This window comes from Terrapene carolina, unplaced genomic scaffold, assembly GCF_002925995.2.
Source record: "Terrapene carolina triunguis isolate 2854851 unplaced genomic scaffold, T_m_triunguis-2.0 Scaffold233, whole genome shotgun sequence".
Lineage (NCBI taxonomy): Eukaryota > Metazoa > Chordata > Testudines > Emydidae > Terrapene > Terrapene triunguis.
The window spans coordinates 3,232,849-3,252,225 of NW_020664584.1; the positions used below are offsets into that span (position 1 = coordinate 3,232,849).

General features: G+C 43.4%; 2 protein-coding genes across 2 annotated transcripts in view; one reads left to right on the forward strand and one right to left on the reverse strand.

Annotated features, from left to right (window-relative positions):
* Positions 1-11,866, reverse strand: part of ACTR5 (actin related protein 5) — a 15,143-nt gene extending 3,277 nt beyond the window's left edge. Inside the window, exons 1-7 of the mRNA XM_026656795.2 lie at positions 11,447-11,866; positions 9,928-10,157; positions 7,930-8,099; positions 6,655-6,872; positions 6,209-6,391; positions 3,176-3,298; positions 597-736 (exon numbers count right to left, since the gene is read on the reverse strand). Of these exons, the coding sequence (XP_026512580.1) occupies positions 597-736; positions 3,176-3,298; positions 6,209-6,391; positions 6,655-6,872; positions 7,930-8,099; positions 9,928-10,157; positions 11,447-11,836 (1,454 nt within the window). The 5' untranslated portion in view covers positions 11,837-11,866. The remainder of the gene's footprint in view (positions 1-596; positions 737-3,175; positions 3,299-6,208; positions 6,392-6,654; positions 6,873-7,929; positions 8,100-9,927; positions 10,158-11,446) is intronic.
* Positions 11,867-12,684: 818 nt separating this feature from the next.
* On the forward strand, positions 12,685-18,844 carry ADIG (adipogenin). The gene is made up of 3 exons (XM_024202025.2): positions 12,685-14,393; positions 16,589-16,887; positions 17,891-18,844. Exons 1-3 carry the CDS (start codon positions 14,267-14,269, stop codon positions 18,122-18,124), a joined length of 660 nt encoding a protein of 219 aa, XP_024057793.1. The 5' UTR covers positions 12,685-14,266; the 3' UTR covers positions 18,125-18,844.
* Positions 18,845-19,377: the final 533 nt, after the last annotated feature.

Below are 19,377 nucleotides of genomic sequence, written 5' to 3' on the forward strand. Positions count from 1 at the left end.
CCGCTTCCAGCAGCTCCCATTGGCCTGGAGCAGAGAACCGCGGCCACTGGGAGCCGCGATCGGCCGAACCTGCGGACGCGCAGGTAAACAAACCAGCCCGGCCCGCCAGGGGCTTTCCCTGCACAAGCGACGGAACAAGTTTGGGAACCACTACTCTACACAGATTTGCAAGCCCCTTGGCTATTCTAATCCTGACCCACTCCAGGTTGTAGTGTCATGATTCAGATTCCAACAAGGGGCTATTGCTGGCATCTGTATCTACTTAGGCTAGCACAGGATTGTTACTCGGTTACTAACTATTCAATCCAGAACACAAAGGCCACATGGAGCATTGTGGATCAACTAAGGCCGGCAAAAGAAAAGCGGATTTGAATACCTTTGCTGTCAAGCAAGCAGCTATTTTGACCCAAATGGTGAGAGCTGAAATTCAAAACTAAGATGAAGATTTTCAGAGGAATTTAAGGGAGTTAGATGCCCAGACCAAAGTGAATTTTAGTGGGATTGGGCCCTTAATCTGTTTTCAGTTTAGCCTAAGGGAGTTAATTCCATTTCCACAAACAAAGTCCACAGGGAGCCATGCAGTTTTGCTTACTCACCTGTCCAGGACGTACTGCATGGTTTCTGCTATGCCTGCCTGCTCTTCTCCTATCAGAGAGGGTTGGAAGAGAATTTCTGGAACCCGGATTCTCTCCGTACCAAGAAAAAGCTGGTGGTACTCTGCCAGGTTAAACACGGGCTTTAAATATAAAACATTAAATATTACTTATCTTTTCCCACTATGTTTTCCCCTCCCTCAAAGTATGCCTCCCTAACTACTATGTTGTGGGACCTGATTACAAAACACCAGTGCCCTGACAGTTCACACACAGTTTGACTTGGCAGCATAGATAGGACTAACTCATGTTTTACCTGTATTCCTACAGTGCAATAGGACTTGAGCCTTGCAGGTCTGTAGAACATATTCAATATGGTTGAATCATGGTTCCGTTCTATCTACATTGCAAGGCCAAAGTGTGTTTTAATCATGTTGGGGGACTACAGTGTCAGAGTCCTAGAATTTAAGCCCAGAAGGGACAACCAGATAATTTATTCTGATCTCCTATACATCACAGGCCACCAACACCACCTGGCACAGGCACACAAAACTCAACAACTGAAGTTACACCAAGATATTATAGCCCTCAGAAGACTAAACTATTGTGTGCCATAGGCAGAGAATAGGATGTACTGAGGTGCACCAAATTTGAGGTTTCTGCAATGGCAGGGAATTAAGTGAGGTATACTCCGATTATCCTGGCAAGAGACCTGCATCCCAGACTGAAGGTGGCAACCCCACCTTGCCTCCCCCTACCCCCCCAACAGGTCATATATAGCAATCAGTTAGACCTGGACCACATGAACAAGAACTAGCCAGCCAAGCACCTGAGAAAGAGAATGCTCAGTACCATCTGAGAGCACTGGTAATCCCCATCCAGTGCCTGGGCTATGGCCATCTCTGATGCTTCAGAGGAAGGAGACAAAAAGAATCCAGGTTACATTGGGGGGAGGAAATCCCTTCCTGACCCTTGAAGGTGACTGGCTGAAGCCCTGAGATTTTAGGGACAGACAAACCAGAAGGGACCATCAGGCAAATCAGTGTTGTAATCCATAATCACTATATACTTTGTTTCCCTGTTTCCTATTTTCCCAGCAGATTGCTGCTTAAATGGATTACAAAGGCACCAGCTACACAGGGCAGAGGTTAGACAACCACGCTTTCAGTACAGTTCTGGGCAAGCCAGGTTGTAACATGGTTTGGCCAGCCAGTGTGGGCAGGGCCAAATCATGTTATAAAGCCAGGCTTCAGCACAAACAGGCTGCATCTATACTGGACCTTTTTCTTACTGTTGTTACAATTTGAGCTCAAAGGCACTAATGGTTGCCCATACTTTTAAGCCACCGTTTCACATAGGTCTGCCCTAAGCAAGGTTACAAGTCATATTATTTTGTTAAAACCTCCACTGGGGCCTTGTCTATACTAGTGCTCTCACTGTTGCTACCAGCAGTGGCATCAGTGGCAGCAACAGTCAAATGAAAAAACAAGGCTAATGCAGACAAGAGCCTAATAGAGACATAGGCTGGTGCTGCGGTCTAGCCTGTTAGGACTGGGTTTATCCCCATCCATGCTACCGAGCCAGATTCTATTGTAAAAGTCAGCTAAGCAAGGTTGTTTGCCCTTTTTAGATATGGCTAAAGTCACTGGTAACAGAGCCGTGTTAGTAGAGCTTTAGTGCTGTTTGCCTCACCAACATCAACAGGGACCTTTTTCTGACAAAGCTGCTAGCAGAACTGTGCTATAGACCAGCACCTGACGTAGGGTAACAGCCTGTTAGCACCATTTTATATTAAAATTTCTCAGGGGGAAAAAAAAAATCCCTGCCTATGTTGTTGAGGGAAACAATGCCAGAACGCTGCTAGCAAAAGCTACATTGACATACTGTCGTAGCGAACATGTTTGTGTTTCTAGTGTGAACAGAGTTAAACTGGTAGCAAGAAGCCCAGTCAGCTACAATGCTAGCAGCCAAGTCTCACTTGCTTGAAGGACATCTTCATAAAGAATGAAATTAAAGCATCTGTGCAATGTATCAAGCTCACCGCAAGAGGACAACCATCAATTCTATTTTTCAAACATTTAATATTTCTTTCTAATGAACCATTGTTTATAAGAGACTCTTACAAGCTGTAAAACATTTCTCCTCACTAATGTTCATCTTTTTAATGGAGTAAAAAAAAAGATCAGAGTCTTTTCATTTAGTTTCTTGGCTGCACACCAGTCACAAATCAGTCAGCTGAACCATGCAAAGTTCTAGCATGCCTCTATTATTTAATTGTGGCTGCAGAGGCAAACAGTAAATTTCAAAGTATGATTACTCTTTTTGAATAAGTATGGGCAGCTACATTAGCTAGGACAAAAAAATCGCAAGGGCCATCAATCCTCATGCACCAGAATATAACTGATCAACTGTGGTTGGGAAGAAGTTTCCTCCATAGCCTAACGTTCCAGGGGACGAGTAACCTTTCTCTAATGCATCCAGCACTGGCTGCTATTGAGCTAGGATAGTAGACCCACTGGACAATTGGTCTCGACTGGTAGGGCAATCCCCATGAAGCGAAGAAAGATTATAAAGAGTCACACCTCCACTGTGGTAACTGGCTTCTCAACTTCAGGCTGTTCCTCAGCAAACAAAGGCTCAAACTCATGAATGCTTTCCACATCCTCCAGGGACTGTTCACTGCCCAAAGGGTCCAGGTCCAGGGTCTGGGAAAGGAAACCAAGAGGATCAGTTATTTCGGTGACCTTAGCTCTGATAACAGTCTATAACAGGCTGGGATTCTGATGAAACAATGGCCTGTTAGCCTGATCCTGCCCTGCTGCCTGAAACCTCATCTCTGCAATATGCTTACACAAGCATTAAAAATTCTCAGGCACTGAAGAGAAACCCAAACCAGGGAACAATATTATATTATTATACATACATACACACACACACACACACTAAATTCCACAAAGCCCTTTAACTCCTGATCAAGATGCCAACTCGCACATTAAGCCTCCTATTCAACAGACTGACCACCCATCCCCCTGAATTAGCCTTGTTAGAAGAAAGGGTCTCTGCTATCCAAAGTCTACATTAAATCTTATTAAAATAGGTTTTTAAGACCAGTTAAAAGAACTGGAAATGCACCAGATTTTAACTGCTCTATAATTACCACAGTTCCTCACCTTGTTTGTGTGGGCCTGGAAAATAAACACTTACTGGCTACATAGCTGCCACATGAGTCTTGGAGTTGCCTAGTTTCAGACAAGCAACAGTCTGGGTGTGTTGTGCCAAAAAGGCCACAAGGACATTCTGTCAGACATAGGGATGGTCATGGCTCCAAAGCTCTTTGCTGAGCAATGATACCTTTAGCCATGATCCTAGAATACTCTTGAGAACTGGGAAAGATTTTTAGGGTAACTTTTTAAATTACCTCATTTACTTCTACAATAAACAGTAATTTGGGTTTGGGGTTTGTTGCAGAGGACTCGGCTTTGCCTGTTGTACACCAAACAGGCTATTTTGAAACACTGAGCAAACAACGGGAAAAAAGTTAAGTTTTAAATGGTCTGAGTATGTTAACAAATCCCCTCATTCCCTTTTTAAAATGGGAAGAGAGGAATTAAAAAAAAAAAAACCCTCACTCAAAAGTCTTAAATGACATCCTATGTTTTTGGGAAGAGTTAATTTTAGATGGATGCTGTTAGCTGAAGATCTGTTAAACATTTAGGCTTCTTTTAAAAAGACAAAATAAGACAAATACCCAAGAGGGAAGAAAGTAGCAAAAGATAGGAAAATGTGGGCCAGTTGCCGGATGGCCACAGGCACAGCACATGGTACACGATGTAATTAACCATTCCTGAATCCTGGCTTTTATTCCCTTAGGATAGACAGGCTCTCCATTCCAATCTTTCTGAGCAGATTTGGGGGGCAATTGCCCCCCTCAGGCCTTCTGAAACAGGGTATCACAGGAGTCTATTTTATCATCCTTCCTGTCAACGAGCACCACCGTTGGCAGGATTAATGAAGGAACATGGGACTGAAGTGTTCAGTATGGCAATGACACCCAGCTCTACATCTCCATCGTGTCTGACCTGTGTGGTATACTAAAGAAATAACCAACTCTCTCGAATTTGGAGCTCAGATGCGGGCTAGCCGGCTGAGACTCAGTCTGGACAAGACTGAGTATATTAGTGGGTTAGGGAAAAAGTCAGCCAGGGGAATCAGTGAAGCTCCTATCAGCACCCCTAACTGAGAAAGTGCAGTCACCAGGTGTGCCATCTTTATATTAGTAGATCCTGGGTTGGTCTTGGGTGGGCAGGCAGCAGTGACAGTCAAGATCACTTTTTTCACCCGTAAATGGTGAGACGAGTGAGACTCTTCTCTCTCATGCAGGGACTGTGTCACAAATTTTCCATGCCTTGATCACCTCAACATCTGATTGCTGAGACATGCACTAATTGGGACTTCATCATGAAACCACTCCCAAATTAAAGCTCGTGTAGAAGGTGGCAGGCCAATTACTTGGAGTCTCACACCAGCGCTCTGGGATCTGCACTGGCTACCAATAAGTTTCTGGGTAGAATTCAAGTTGTTAGTTTCAACCTGTACAGTCCTAAATAGTTTGGTCACTTGGGTCTACTTCTGTGCCCGTGCCATGCTGCCGCAGTAGAGATCAGCAAAGGTGCTTGAGATTGAGCACCCTCACTACCAATAAGGAGTTGGAACAAGGTGCTCTCCATAACAACCCCTCAACTTTTGGAACTCGGTCCACCCTTTGGTCCAAAATAGCCCAGATTTGTTAACCTTCCCGGCATGGTGTAAGACCCATCAATTTAGGTATGGTTGGAGGGGCCTGATTCTTATTATGTCTGTTGATGTTCATTTATCTGTGAGTGGGATGGCCAGTCCATGTTGATATTACTGTGGAAATTAATTATGTGAAGATACCCAGAACATGGTATGGACACTTTTACTCATATTTCATAAATCTAATAATACATTATTCCTAATTTTTTTATGGGTAGGGTTCGGCCCAGTGCTGTGTCTGGAGTACAAAGGAGGAGGAGAGAAGGTGGTGCTAGGTGCTGCAAATGGGGATACATTGTATAACGATACTAAGTTATAGGTGCTGCTTAGAGCATGTGTTGAAAAGAAGGAAAGGAAAACATTCATCCCCTCTGACTGCTCTTGCCCCAATCCCAATGAAGATACTTTCTCCTTCCCCCACCCTCCTAATTGGCTCTGGGAGGAACCAGGGAAGCATGTTCATCCCAGATAATTGTACAGTTTAACTAAGTGTCAGGATGGCTGATCTGATTTTTGTACTGGAATATAAATCTAAACAGTCACCTAAGAGATGTGTGAGGGTACTGGGTGCTGAACATAGCAAGAGTTGTGAATTTCAGGCAAAACCACAAAGCCAGCTCCAGACCTACTCATAGCCAGGTGGGAAGAGGGGTGGCAGTGGGGAAGGGCAGCAGTAATCAAATCAATAGGGAGTTGCAAGTTGCTAAAGGGAAGAGCCGTTCAGTTACAAGAATAGTTTAGAGAATGGAGACACTCTCAGGATATGTAATTTTGAGTGTATTACATGTAGTAACAGAAGTAACCTGGCTTCAATGCCGTACCTCTGGTTTGCTATCCACAACATCCACTTCAATGCTGACTTCTGCCTGTAGGATCTTCTGCTTGGTTTGTTCAATGGCCAGACTCAGCTTGTGGATGTATGATTGCAGTTCCTCTGCGGAGTCCATGTTCAGTTCAACCAAAGCTTTGTGAAACTGATCCATCTGACCATCTTCTAGCAGTTCCTGCAGAGAGATCCCCCCAATAAGTAGGTAGTGGTTGCCAACAGTGCAGGACAGTTAGAAGTGCAGCGAAAGGCACTGGACATGTCCCCTTGCTGCTGTAAATAACACACAAGTCCATCTGTTGTGATGCAGACTTGTTGCCTTAACAGGGTAACTGCTAAGTCTTCAATGTGCTGTATGTGAAACAGTGCCAGAAACATTCCCAGGCTATTAGGGCTCTGAGAGCAGTACCCTCCACCCCCAAACACATCTTCCATATCTACCTGCACATAGAGCAACCTGTCCAGCCTCTCTTGGTCAAGCTGCAGTTTCTCCTCCCGCCGGCGTGCATTAAGCTCTTGGAGCCTACGTAGCTGCTGCTGCCGCCTCTCCTGCTTCTCCTCCGATGTCAGGGTGCTACCGAGGAGTTTGCTGGAGAAGGGCAGCTGCATCTTGTGCACGTTGCTCTCGTAGTACTCAGGAGACCTCCACTTCTGCAGCTCTGTGGGAATATTTTTAAAGCAAATAATCTATTTGCCAGGCTGAGACTTTATCTTGTCCACACCCCGTTCTGCAAATTCCCACATTAAAGAACACTGTAAGAAGCAGCAATCTAGTTTGGGACCCTTCTCTACTGCCTAGCCAAGCATCGTTCCCTGTTAGCTGCCCCCTCAAAGTAGCACCTACTGAATGCAAGAGCATTAGATTGCATACTCAGATCAAGTTTCTTCCAGTCTGTCTCACTGCATCCTGAGCTCTAGAATGCAAAAAGCATGAAATAGAGGAGTGGTGAACAGGGCCCTAATTCATTCTTAAAGCCCTTCTGCCCAGGTTGCATGTCTCCCTGCATTTCCACAGTCCCTTGCAGACTCTTTTACTGCGCAGGATTTTTTTCCTGAAGTAGTATTTTTTAAACACAAAAATATATAAATAAAATTCTTCTAAAAAGTTCCCATCCTTTGAATTTATCCTTCTTTGCAAGATGTCTAGAGTGATTTCTAGCTTAGCTACTACATTTTAGGGCCCCTCTGCAAGATTGTGTGCATCAGTCTATCAGATTCATTCTCTGAAATGCTAGTAGCCCTAACCTGATAGAAATGTATTATGGATACATGAGAAGCAGAGAATGAACCAGATCAGAAACAGAAGTGAAGCTGACCAATCTATTTTCACCCAATGCTAGCAGTAAAGAAATGATAAAAAGTAAAATTTGATTTTAAAATTTACCCATTTGAAATAATCCCAGTTATTAGTAACAGAGGGATTTTAAACTAACAAGAAAATGTTTTTAACATAGCACGTGAGTTTTATCTTGATAAACATTACTTTAAATTTTCTCTATTTTATGGACTCTCCTTTATGGACTGCTATGAAACTGTTGTCCCACATGTTCTACAAGCTGGACTAATGGAGAGGAAGCCATGAAGGCTTAACTACTTTATATATGAAGAATGTCAGAATCTCAGTAAAAGGAGAATTCTGTCTATCTGACAATGAGGTAGAGGACAGGATCAAACTTGAATTAAAATTGTGTGGTTATGATTTACACCCAGCCTTACCTTCTATATAATCCTCTGCAATATAGCTGTGTTCATGCAGTATTTCCTCCATGCGGCTGAGAGTGATGGCAGCAAAATGCCCAGGGTATTTCAGCTGCAGAAGGCGCTGAAGATACACAGCTGCCTGGCATCCGCCAAGATTGATACGTTTGCAGTTTTTAGCATCCAATCTAACACAATGCAAAAAAGGCAGACAAAGGAAACTAGAGAAGTCCAGAACTTCACAGCATGAAACATCTCTTTTAAATCACAAGGGAAATAATATTGATTATAAATAAGTAGGCAAATACATAGCAGATCCAACAACTTTGCTACCACCAACTATAGGCAATATTCAAAAAGCTTTGAAAGTTTCATTTTTGTTTTTGCAAAGAGCCCCTACTGTCATCTTGTTTTGGTTTGCTGGGTTTTTGGGAGGTCAGGGGTGGGCGGGGGGACAGAACAGCTGTAGAATTGGCTTTACTGAAGGGAAAATATCAAAGACCTGGAAATCCCACAGGATCACAACACTTCTAAAGCAATGGGACTCAAAACAGTTACAGTCACATTAGTTTCAGCTCCATTAAAAAAAAAGGTGGGGGAAAATACTGGAAAGGGGAAAAATTGATTAAGAAATACTTGAATACAAGAGTCGCAGGAGATTATCAACAGAGCATATAACACAAAATTAACACCATAAGGAAATACTTGGTCACAGTGGATTAATCTTCCCCCAATGTACAATCAGCTTGCAGAATCCATGGCCACAGAGGTTCAGAGTCACCTCAACTAGACCAGTGGCTCTTAACCTTTCCAGACTACTGTCCCCCTTTCAGGAGTCTGATTTGTCTTGCGTACCCCAAGTTTCACCTCCCTTAAAAGCTATTTGCTTACAAAAATCAGACAAAAATACAAAAGTGTCTCAGCACACTATTACTGAAAAATTGCTGACTTTCTCATTTGTACCATATAATTATAAAATAAATTGATTATCATATTTATATTCCACTTACATTCCAGTGTGATACTTGAGCCTGTTTTTCACTTGTGAGCCATGTCTGAAGCTGGAGCCCTGCCGCCCGGGGCTGAAGCAGGTAACTTAGCTTTGCAGGGCCTCCTATGACGTGGTACCCCAGGCAATTTCCCTGCTTGCCACCCCCTAGGGCTGGCCCTGACTTGCGACTCTCTAAACCTGTCCTGTGATCCCCCTGGGGGTTGCAACCCCCAGGTTGAGAAACAATGATCTAAAGGAGTTGAGAACCCTCCTGGAAGACCTCTGCATACCCCCAGGGCTATGTGTACCCCTGGTTGAGAAACACTGGACTAGACTATTTTGTGAAAAACAATGTGTCTAGCTATGCTGTCTAATAGAAGCCCAAATTTTCCTACTTCATGGAGTAACTGACTGCTAGAGAAAGCCCCCATACAGCTTTACACAACTGGCCATGTGGATCATGTGAACAAAGTTTGATTTTCCCTGAAGCATCAAGTATAGACCACAGGACCACTTACTGCAGGAAGGATACAGGAATGCATGGATCAATGGTCTGATCAGTATGGCAAAGCCCAGGTGAGGGCTTCACAAGTCTGACCCAGTCTTTTTGATTGTCTAAACAATCACAGTAAACACAACATATGTACCTTTTCTACTGTGTCTGGTATTTTACTAGTAGAAAGATTATCTTGCTCCTTTATTTTAGAAACATGGATTTATGCACTGTAACAATAAAGAAATGCATTGTGTGTATTCCACAAAGAGTATGCTTCACCCCAGCATTCAAGTATATTAGAGCCCAAATCTCCAAATCTTGCTATTGGAAGGTTGACCGCACCCATCCTTTCTTGTCTTTAATAGACATTTGAGCCTGCAAAGAGTTCAGGTCCCAGCATCTGTTTGGAGCAAGACACACAATGAGGGAACCTGTTGTATCTGCTGCCTGCACTTCTGTATTCAAAATAAGAGCCGCTGTGCATCACTTTGTAGAAACCAGTGGCCACCTGTGCTAGAGCGTCACTCACCTGCCCTCTAAGACTGGCAAAATGTGCGTGCACTGATAACCAGAAGACACTATCAGGCTGTTGCAAGGCCAGTCCTGCCTCCTGTTGTGGTGGAAGCTGTACATACTGTCCACTCCATATGAAACCTTTGGGACCTGGTAACATTCAAACAGGAGCTCCGACATCATTTGCCGCGAATATAGAGGATTGCACACTGCTTCTGTTAAAACGATTGGATGGTCAACACAACCCTGTAGCAAAGCCATGGAACAGAGAAGATAATAAGAGAATTATGATGTTCATGTGATCAACACATAATACAGATGGGTCTTTTCTCATTTCTAGTTATTTTGCATATAGAACTTAAATGAAAAGTAGTTTCACTCTTTATCTGCATATATCTTTTATTAGTCATCCTCAGCCCTACTTAAGGAGCATAATGCAAATACTTATGGGTACCAGCAATAGCTCCGAGCAAGACAGTACAATGATTGGTATACTTTTTTTTTTTTTTTTTTACAAACTACCATAAAAGTCAGGATTAAGTGACCAAGTAATGAAAACACCTGAGCCCTGTCTACCCTATACATTCCACCATTACTTCAACTAGTAGAGAATAATGGGCTGGATCCTAATTTTAGGAAAAAAAGAGAGATTTTTAATGTATCTAAGTAACTTAAGATCCCAACTCCCATTTCCAAAATGGATTTAGGCAGTTAGGAATCTAAGTCTCATTGTGAGTGGGGATATAGGCTCCTTTGAAAGCTTTACCCAAGGCTTAAAAGGGCTGGAATTTTTGCACACAATATGGTAAAGGGCTATACAAACAAAATGCAGTCTGATATATAAGACAGACAACTAGGTCAAGGACGGATGGCCACTCAGCTAGACCCCCAAATCTCTTTGCTTGAGGCTGGGCTCTAAACAACTGTTCTCAACCAAGATCCTGCATCAAGAACTCTGCAGAGCCTCCCTGAAGTCAATGCCCCACTCCCGGTGCAGTTCTCAGTGCAGGATGGACTGGGCAGCTTCGTTTTACAACAAAGAACCCAAGACAATGGACACAATCAGAACACAGCCCGCTAAAGGGAAACCTAGAAATGCCTTGGGATTTCCTACCGTAACACATACCCTGTTCCGTACCTTGGCCGTCTCACCCCACCAGCAGCCTTACCTGAGAACTCCCCCATTTCCCTCCGTTATTGCTCAGCCACAAACTCTGTCCCACCCCAAGCTCTTCAGTCTCCCCATCCCGATCCCAACCCCCGTCAACGCCCAGTGCCGATCCTCCCCCTCCCCCCAAACAGCGATACCAGAAACTCTTCTCCACTTCTGCTCCTCCCGGATCCTCCTTCCCACAACCATCCCAAGCCATGCCCCTCACCCCTCTGCCCAGACTCCATCTCCCATTCTCTGCTGGGTTTCATCTGGTCCCCACCCCCTCCTGGGCCTAGCGCCCCCGAGCCTGCTCTCCCGCGGGGCCCAGGTTTCAAACCCCTCCCCGGTCTCCCCACGTCCGGACCCTGCCCCCGGGCGGTACCTGCGAGGAGACGCCCAGGCGCTGGAAGATGTGGTCGAACAGCAGCTCCTGCAGCTCCAGCTGCACAGGCACGTTGCGGTCGAAGGGCGAGCGGAGGAGCCAGCGCAGCGGCTCGGGGCTGCCCAGGTCGTTGCCCACCTGGGTCTCGGTGCCAGCCCCGCCCCGGGCCCCCCGGCTCCGGGCCGCTAGCGAGCGGAATCGGAGCAGCGGCTCCCCGGGCACCTCGGGGTCCGGACAGGCCCAACCCGCCCGCGCCTGGAACGAGCCGTTATCGATCACCAGCGGCACCGGCTGCGGCGTGCGCACGGCCGGGCTGGGCCCCAGCACCGGGTCCGGCAGCCAGCGGGCATCGCGGAACTGGAACACCAGGCCCCCCGCCGCCGCCGCCATCCCGCGGCCGCCGCTGCCGCGCTCCCTCCGGCCGGGAACAGGAGCCCGCCACCAGCGTTCCGGGCCGGGCGGAGCTCAGGGTGCAGCGGGGCGGGTGAAACGGGCCTCGGGGTGGGGGTAGGCAGCTACTGACAACCTTCGCGAAGGCTTAATGCTTTGTATGTGGCCTCCTCTGCATTAATCCCGCTGGCAGAGCATGTGGGACAACAGGCTCATAGCACTCCCTAAGCCAGAGTCCATAAAAGAGAGAGAACTTCAAGTAATGTTTATCGAGATAAAAACCATCGGACTGTTTTAAAAAACGTCTTGATTGTGTTAGTGTGAAATCCCACTGTTACTAATAACGGCTTATTTCCGATGGATAAAGTTTTAAAATCAAATTTTACTTTTTATCATTTCTTTACTGCTAGCACTGGGTGAAAACAGACTCGTCGGTTTCACTTCTGTTTGATCTGGTTCCTCTTTCTTGCTTCTCAGGTGCCCATAACACGGTTCTATCGTGTTAGCGTGTCTAGCACTTCAGAGAATAAATGTGACAAACCGGAAGATTTTGGGTATCAAAGGGGCCCTAAAATGTAGTGGCTAAAGTAAAAGTCACTCTAAGCAGCTTTCCAAGAAGGATAATGTTAAGGATGAGTACTTTAATATATGGAGATATACCTATCTCATAGAGCTGGAAGGGACCCTGAAAGGTCATCGAGTCCAGCCCCCTGCTTTCACTAGCAGGACCAAGTACTGATTTTTGCCCCAGATTCCCTAAGTGGCCCCCTCAAGGATTGAACTCACAACCCTGGGTTCAGCAGGCCAATGCTCATACCACTGATCTATCCCTCCCCCTTCTTCTTTCTTGAAGAATTATATGAAGGAAGAGCTCTACAAGAAGCAACAATTCAGTATTGGAAGGACACACCTGGTAAAACTGGTTTAAAAGCCAAGTTTTGCCACCCTTCTCAGTTTCACAACTCATGATGCTAGGATCAGAGTAGAGTCTTTTCTGACTACGCTTTCCCCGTAAGCCCTTCCAACTAAAAATTATGAAAGTCAAATATTTTTAATACTTTATCTCAAAGCCTTAATTGTACAGTTTTTCTTTAGAAATATTTACTGTAACTAAATTTTTAGTATACAGGTAACTAAGAGAAGCATTGTCTAGTTAGAGCAAGAAACCTGAGTCAGAAGTCTTGGGTTTTGTTCCCCCTCTAGCACTGACTGACTATCTAGCCTTAGGCAACTTACTAATAGCCTGATTTTCAGAAATGCTGAGTACCTACAATTCCTATGAAAGTCAATGGCAGCTGCAGATACTCGGCATCTTTGAAACTCAGGTCACTGATTTCTTTGTTTACTCAGGGTACAAAGTAGGAATAACAAGACTTCCCAAACTCACAGGGGTGTTGTCAGGTTTCATTAATTAGAATTTACAAAGCACCTGGAGAACCTGTGATAAAAAATTCAAAAGGTTGTGAATATTGTAGAAAACAAATGTATACACAAACAAGAAAATTAAAAGCATGCAAATATTAGTAATGTGCACATATATACCCCCTTTCATCTGAAATTTTTTCCAAGTGCTATACAAACAATTAATTAAGCAACACAACCCCCCTGAGAGATGAGTGGTTAGTAATGGTTTTATCTGACTGATGGAGAAACACACAGAGAGAAGTTAAGTGATTTTTCCACAGTTGCACCATAGGTCAATGAGAGACCGAGGGCTTCTTTCCTAGAATTCCTGCTCTAATCACTGCCAAACTCCCTTGTGATTAGAAATAAGCTAAAACCCACAATTCCTATAAAAAGGAATTATTTTGCCTTTCTTAAGAGGAAAAAAAAGGAAAAAAAGAATAGTTACAGGACAGTGATCTTATTAACTAATATACTTGTCAAGGAAAGGAAAGAATCACAAAGGGATTCAAACATACTGAGATGGTTATACTATCTATCCATCATTTCTCTGAAAATTGCTTATTGCTCATCTCAGTTGTGGGAGCCTGACATAAGAACTTTTCAATAAATATAAGATTTCTTCTTTAGCCATCTCTGTAGGTTGGATTCTGATTGCAGTGGTTTCTTTCCTTGGAAGATGTGCTAGTCACCTTGTTTTTGACAAATATTAAAGTCCCTTGTCATCTATTTTTTTACAGTAGGCATGGAAGTACTGGTTAGTATATTTTTATAGGCTTTGGAGGGCTCATAATTTATGGCTATCTTCTAATTGCAAATATAAGGAGGGGCAATTAAACCAGATTCTTTCCGGTTTATTTTTCTCATCCTGCCCTTAATCCTTTTTGTTTCCTTCCTCAGTGGGCTAGGGGTTGTCCTAAATACTAGCTAAGCTGAGAATGACAGCATAGTCTTTTTGTGACACAGACTGTGATGCTACCAAAAGGTAGCTACTGAGTTTAGTCTTAGCTTGACCTGAAACTAGCTATGAGGTATCCTCTGGTTCCTTTGGTGAATGATTTGACCTTTCCTCTTCTCTTTTTTTGGTTTTGTTTGCCATTTGGATTGTTGTTGATCCTACTGATTATCTGGCTTCACCTTTTACTCAGTGAAGGTAAGTTTTACTATCAGATAGATAAATGCTTTTGTATAAAGGCTTTAAGTATTAGCTTTCCTTTTACAGCACTCCGCTAGCTATTTTTAGGCTAATGCAGCTTGTCTCCTAAAGAAACTAAAGGCTTTCTCAGTGCAGCAGGTTGTATGTGGAAAATCAAGCTCAGTATAAGATGTTTTATCAGTCAAGAATGTCTAGCTAGAAGGACCTGTTATTAATGGTGGATTCTCTTTGTTAATCTTTCTTTGAAAAGCAATGGTTTAACTTAACAAAGTTGTGGAAGAGTGTTTTGTGGATTTTAAATAAAGCTCCCCTCCTTTTTTTGTGGTGAAACCTCAAATATTATGGAATTATCTCATAACTATTGGGTATTTACTCTTCTCCTCAGTCACTTATGATATTGTTTAGGAGTGCCAGCACTGATGCCTTGTCAAATAGTACAGGGACTGAAAGGAAGCTTTTGCAAGAGAGAAAAGTGTTTGTTTTCATTTATTGATGTGTTTCCCTTCTCTTCGGGATTCCCCCCTTGGTATTTCTCCACCTTCTCATATATCAGTGGCTAACAGGCTTGCTGATGTCCCTGAAGGGATAAGGCATTGTTAGTTCTAACCTTGGAGTGTAATTGACTGGATTAGATTAGAGCACAGGAATCAATTCTAGGCTCAGAAAGAGTGTTTCTCCCTTGAAGGCACTGCCTTCAAAGAGAATAAAGTCTAATGTAAAACATGTCTTCAGTCAAATTGATGCAATTTGCTTTTCTTTCAATCGTGTAAGGCCCAGTCCTGTAGTGGGTTCTGTGGGAATAGTGAGAATGGATTTTACTGGACTGTGTGGCAGCAGCAGAATGAGAAGTACTGGTAGCTAAGGAGGATGATAGTCTTCAACCATCCTTTATCCCCTCATGTGTGTGCACAGACACCCACATGTTATATTTTGACTTGGAGTCCCCCTTTGCAGAAACTAAGATTCACCACTTTATTGTCCTGATTTGCTGAGGGAAGAACCTGGGGATTTTTGGATCCATTGTTAGATTGCTCTGGGACAAAGACTACAACTGGTATTGTCTTGGTCAAACCAGGGCAGGTGACAACCATATTTCAGTGCCCACTGGTTACCATGTAAGTAAAGTCCTGTTATGTGTGCCCTGAAGCTTACTGTTATGGATAATATAACTGAACTGTGGGGGTGATTGAAAGGTTCAGGACTTAGGGGTGATGGTAGCACAAAGTTACCTAGGTGGAATGGAAATGCTGCTGAGGGCATGGCCTAATTGTGTGCATATATGTGTATTTATATAATGGTCTGGCTATGGCTATACATACATGATTAGTTCATTGCCATTTCAAATTATTCTGTGTGGAGGTGTGGGTATGCATAAGCTGCCCCAGGGCAAGTGACAGTTTACACTAGTACAATGCATCTAGTGGGTTGCTGGTATAGCTACATTGATGAAGCTAGTCCACCAGTATAAATCTCAGGGCAGGTCTACACTACAGCCGGGATTGACGCTCTGATATCGATCCACCGGCGGTTGATTTAGCGGGTCTAGGGAAGATCCGCCAATCGATAGCAGATCGCTCTCCAGTCGACCCCTGTACTCTACCCCTGATGAGAAGAGTAAGGTAAGTCGACAGGCTATGTAAAATGACCCTTCTTAGTCCCTACCTGGTCTATTCAGTCATATCAGCATAACTAGCATGGCGTGGAATGTTTCGTAGTATTTTACAGCATCTAACTTTGGAGTCAGCACAACTGTGGGAGAGTGAGATGGATTCTACTCAGACCTCAAGAGAATCGCTCACTAAACTCTAGGGTTACATTTGTTCAGTCTCATAGTAATGTACAAGTGTATGAGAGCCTAGATTGGCTTCCAAAACCTCGACTATGGGTGGTGATATGCTAGAGATAAGGAACCCCACTTGAGTCTCAGACCCCAGGTTGAGCTTGTAGGACTAGCAGTTAGAGAAGGAAAACAAATCTCTAACTTGTAACCTGAACACATTTGAAATAGAAATCACTATGACACAATACAAATGGCATCCCACAATGCAACTTTCTAGAGTAATTTTTCACAGCAGAGCCATACTTTAAATGCAGCTGCTGTACCCTAATACTTAACACTTCTGTTCTCTTTTTTTCCCACCCCAACCCCATACAGTTACTTTACATTTAACTTTAAAAAACATTGTTTTCAGCCCAATTGCCCTGTGCCAAAGAAATAAAGAAGCCATCTTCTGATCAGTCTGATGACAATGCAGACCCTAAATCTGAGAATGAGTCCCCAGGGAATAAAAGATGGAGTGAGATGCCTGCTATGGAGTTCCAAAAGGACATGTGGATGAAGGCCCCTATGGGGCCCAAGCCGGCTTATCTGAGTTCAAAACCAAGAGTCCAAACGAAAGGCCTCTTTACTGCAATCTCGGATGGTCTGTCATGGGCCCAGGGGACAAGGCTATGTCGCTTTGAGAAGAATACCCTGTATAATACCATAATGGTGAGTGGACCAGCCATACCAGCTCTTTATGTGAGGGCTGTTTTTGTGTGTGTCTCATGCCTGTCTCTTCCTCCCCACCACCTCAACCAAACTCAGATTCTGATTGCTATTTTCTGCCCTGCTGATTAAGCAATTTATTTGTGTCTGTTCCATACCAAACTCTTCTCCATTTCCAATGGTTCCTGTTCTAGGTAGTAGTTAAAGGTGCTATGTAAGGACACACACGAGTGCCTTTATATATTAAAAAAAATATTCTGAGCATTGCAGAGCTACTCTAGTTCAAAAGGCAGACACAACACGTAAACAGTAGCTTTCATTGTTTTAGTTTTCTCAGTGATCTGATTCAGCTAAAGGCTACACTTGTGTATACAAACTCCCTTTGATATAACATATCAGCATGTAACTTTTGAATGTATTGATAATATAGTTTTTAAAGCTGTTCTAGACTCCAAATAATGGAATATATGTAAGTCTAAAAATTACAGATACAGGCTCTTCCTTCAAAAATTATTTTGCCCTCTTCACTTACTTGACAAGATCTGAATTCAGGATTCTCCAATTTCCTTGCTGGTATTGAAGTCCCAAGCATCTAACTCAGAGCACAGAATGCAGTGCTACCTGTTCTCTAAGTATTTATGACATCATCCACTCCTGTGGGGTCTTGGCATGTCAGTAAAGTAGGAAATATCTTTCAAATGCTATAAAAACCTGTTATAAAGTACATGAATATAAATCTTCTGTTGATCTTGCTTTTTGTGTATTGATCCTGCAGTTGGATATCCAGTGACTTCAGTGGGGCTCTTCAGGGGTCTGTCTATGTGGAGTAGCTTGGGGACTGGGGATTTAGAGCAGTTCCTTACTATGTGCCAGGTCTGCTGGGGGAATGTGGGGGGAGAACCAGATGCTTATTGTGGTCTTACACCTTTTATATCCCATTGGAAATGCCATCAGTTTAAATAATGTCTTCACCAGGAAAAATCTCTTTCCCCCTTTTTCCTGCTAGCTACTGTGCACCCTGCTTCTTTCTCTCATCTGGAACTTTGGCTGCCAATTGCTCGAGATCTCTAATGTCCTGACGATTCAGCTGCTGCCATCATCTCTGGTTATCTGCACAGCTCAGCTTTTCACCCTGCTGAGAGAAAAGGTGGTGAAAATCTTGGATTCCCTGAGACTAGATATCAGAGGGCTGTCTGCTTCATTCACTGGGAGGAGATATGAGAAAACTGAAGCAAAGTGATGCAGCAATATGCATGGTGGTTCCAAACTGGAGAACTACATTGGTGTGCAAATAAAACAAGTGGGGATGTTGCCACTAGCAGTAACCTATTCAATGTCCTTGAGAGCTGTTAATGTGGAGCAGAGGCATAGGAATTCTCTAATCTTGACTATGTGTTGCTTTGTTTTTTTCTTTTCTTTTAATCTACACACAGCATCCACACACACATCACAACTCGCTTCCATGTGGATAATATCAATAGACCAAGTACTGTCAGTTGAGCTGACACCTTTTGCCAGCACCAACCTCATTTCAAACACTTAAGGCAATGAACGTCTGTTGATTGTTCAAGCACCATTACGCTCCAATGACAGAAAATAATGGTTCATATTTCAATCAGCCCATTTTTTTTTTTTGGTCTCTAACTTGTAAGACCCCAAATATTAGAGATTAGCAGATTTTTCAGTTCTCAGCTCCTGAGAAATGGAACAAACCTACCTTAGATTGCTAATGGGTTCATTGCTACACAATATACAGAGACATTGGGCACAAGACTTCTCCATTCCTGCCCAGTGTTCCTGGTGCATTCTTTTTAAGCACTTAGCATCTTGTGTATATGTCAGGTTGTGCCCCAAAGGTGTACATTTGCACTCAGAAATTTAAATTGCCTCTACTAGGTGCAGGGATCGTAGGGCTGATGAAAATGTGGGGAGCCCCTAATTTGTGCCCTAAGGGAATACCTGATAGACACATTATAAGCAGAAGGGAAACTGACTATTGCATTGAGGTCAATAAGTTCTTGACAAATCTTTAAAAGGGCAGCAGATCACAACCACACACAAGCTGTATCATTGTTCAGCAATCAAAGCATTCACAGAGTTTGAAAGAACCTTTGTTTTTCCTAGAGAAGTTCTGTAAATAAGTTGCCCTGCATAGAAGTACATGAAAGGACTGCAGAATTATTGTATTAACCTATGCTATTGATGCAGCATGTCTTGAGTGTATGTTGTCTTCTCCTAAGACACTTATAAAAAACAGCTATTACATTTCCTGGGACTTCTCTGGTTGCTAAATTCTAAATAAAGCATGTGGCAAACTGCACAAGATTGAATAAATAGTTTATTTAAGAAGAGTTTACTTGTCATTCCTCAGATGGCTGGGGCTAATTAAAGTATCCACACCTGGAAGGTGAATATAGGGCTGGGATGATTCTCCTTTTAGAACACTCTGATGAGGATGAGTAAAAGATTTTGTCTCACAGTTTGACCATGCTA

Coding starts and splice junctions, on each gene's coding strand:
- ADIG (XM_024202025.2), top strand. CDS start 14,267: ATGAGGTATCCTCTGGTTCCTTTGGTGAATGATTTGACCTTTCCTCTT. Junction 14,394..16,588: donor TCACCTTTTACTCAGTGAAG/GTAAGTTTTACT, acceptor CATTGTTTTCAG/CCCAATTGCCCTGTGCCAAA. Junction 16,888..17,890: donor CCCTGTATAATACCATAATG/GTGAGTGGACCA, acceptor TTTTCCTGCTAG/CTACTGTGCACCCTGCTTCT.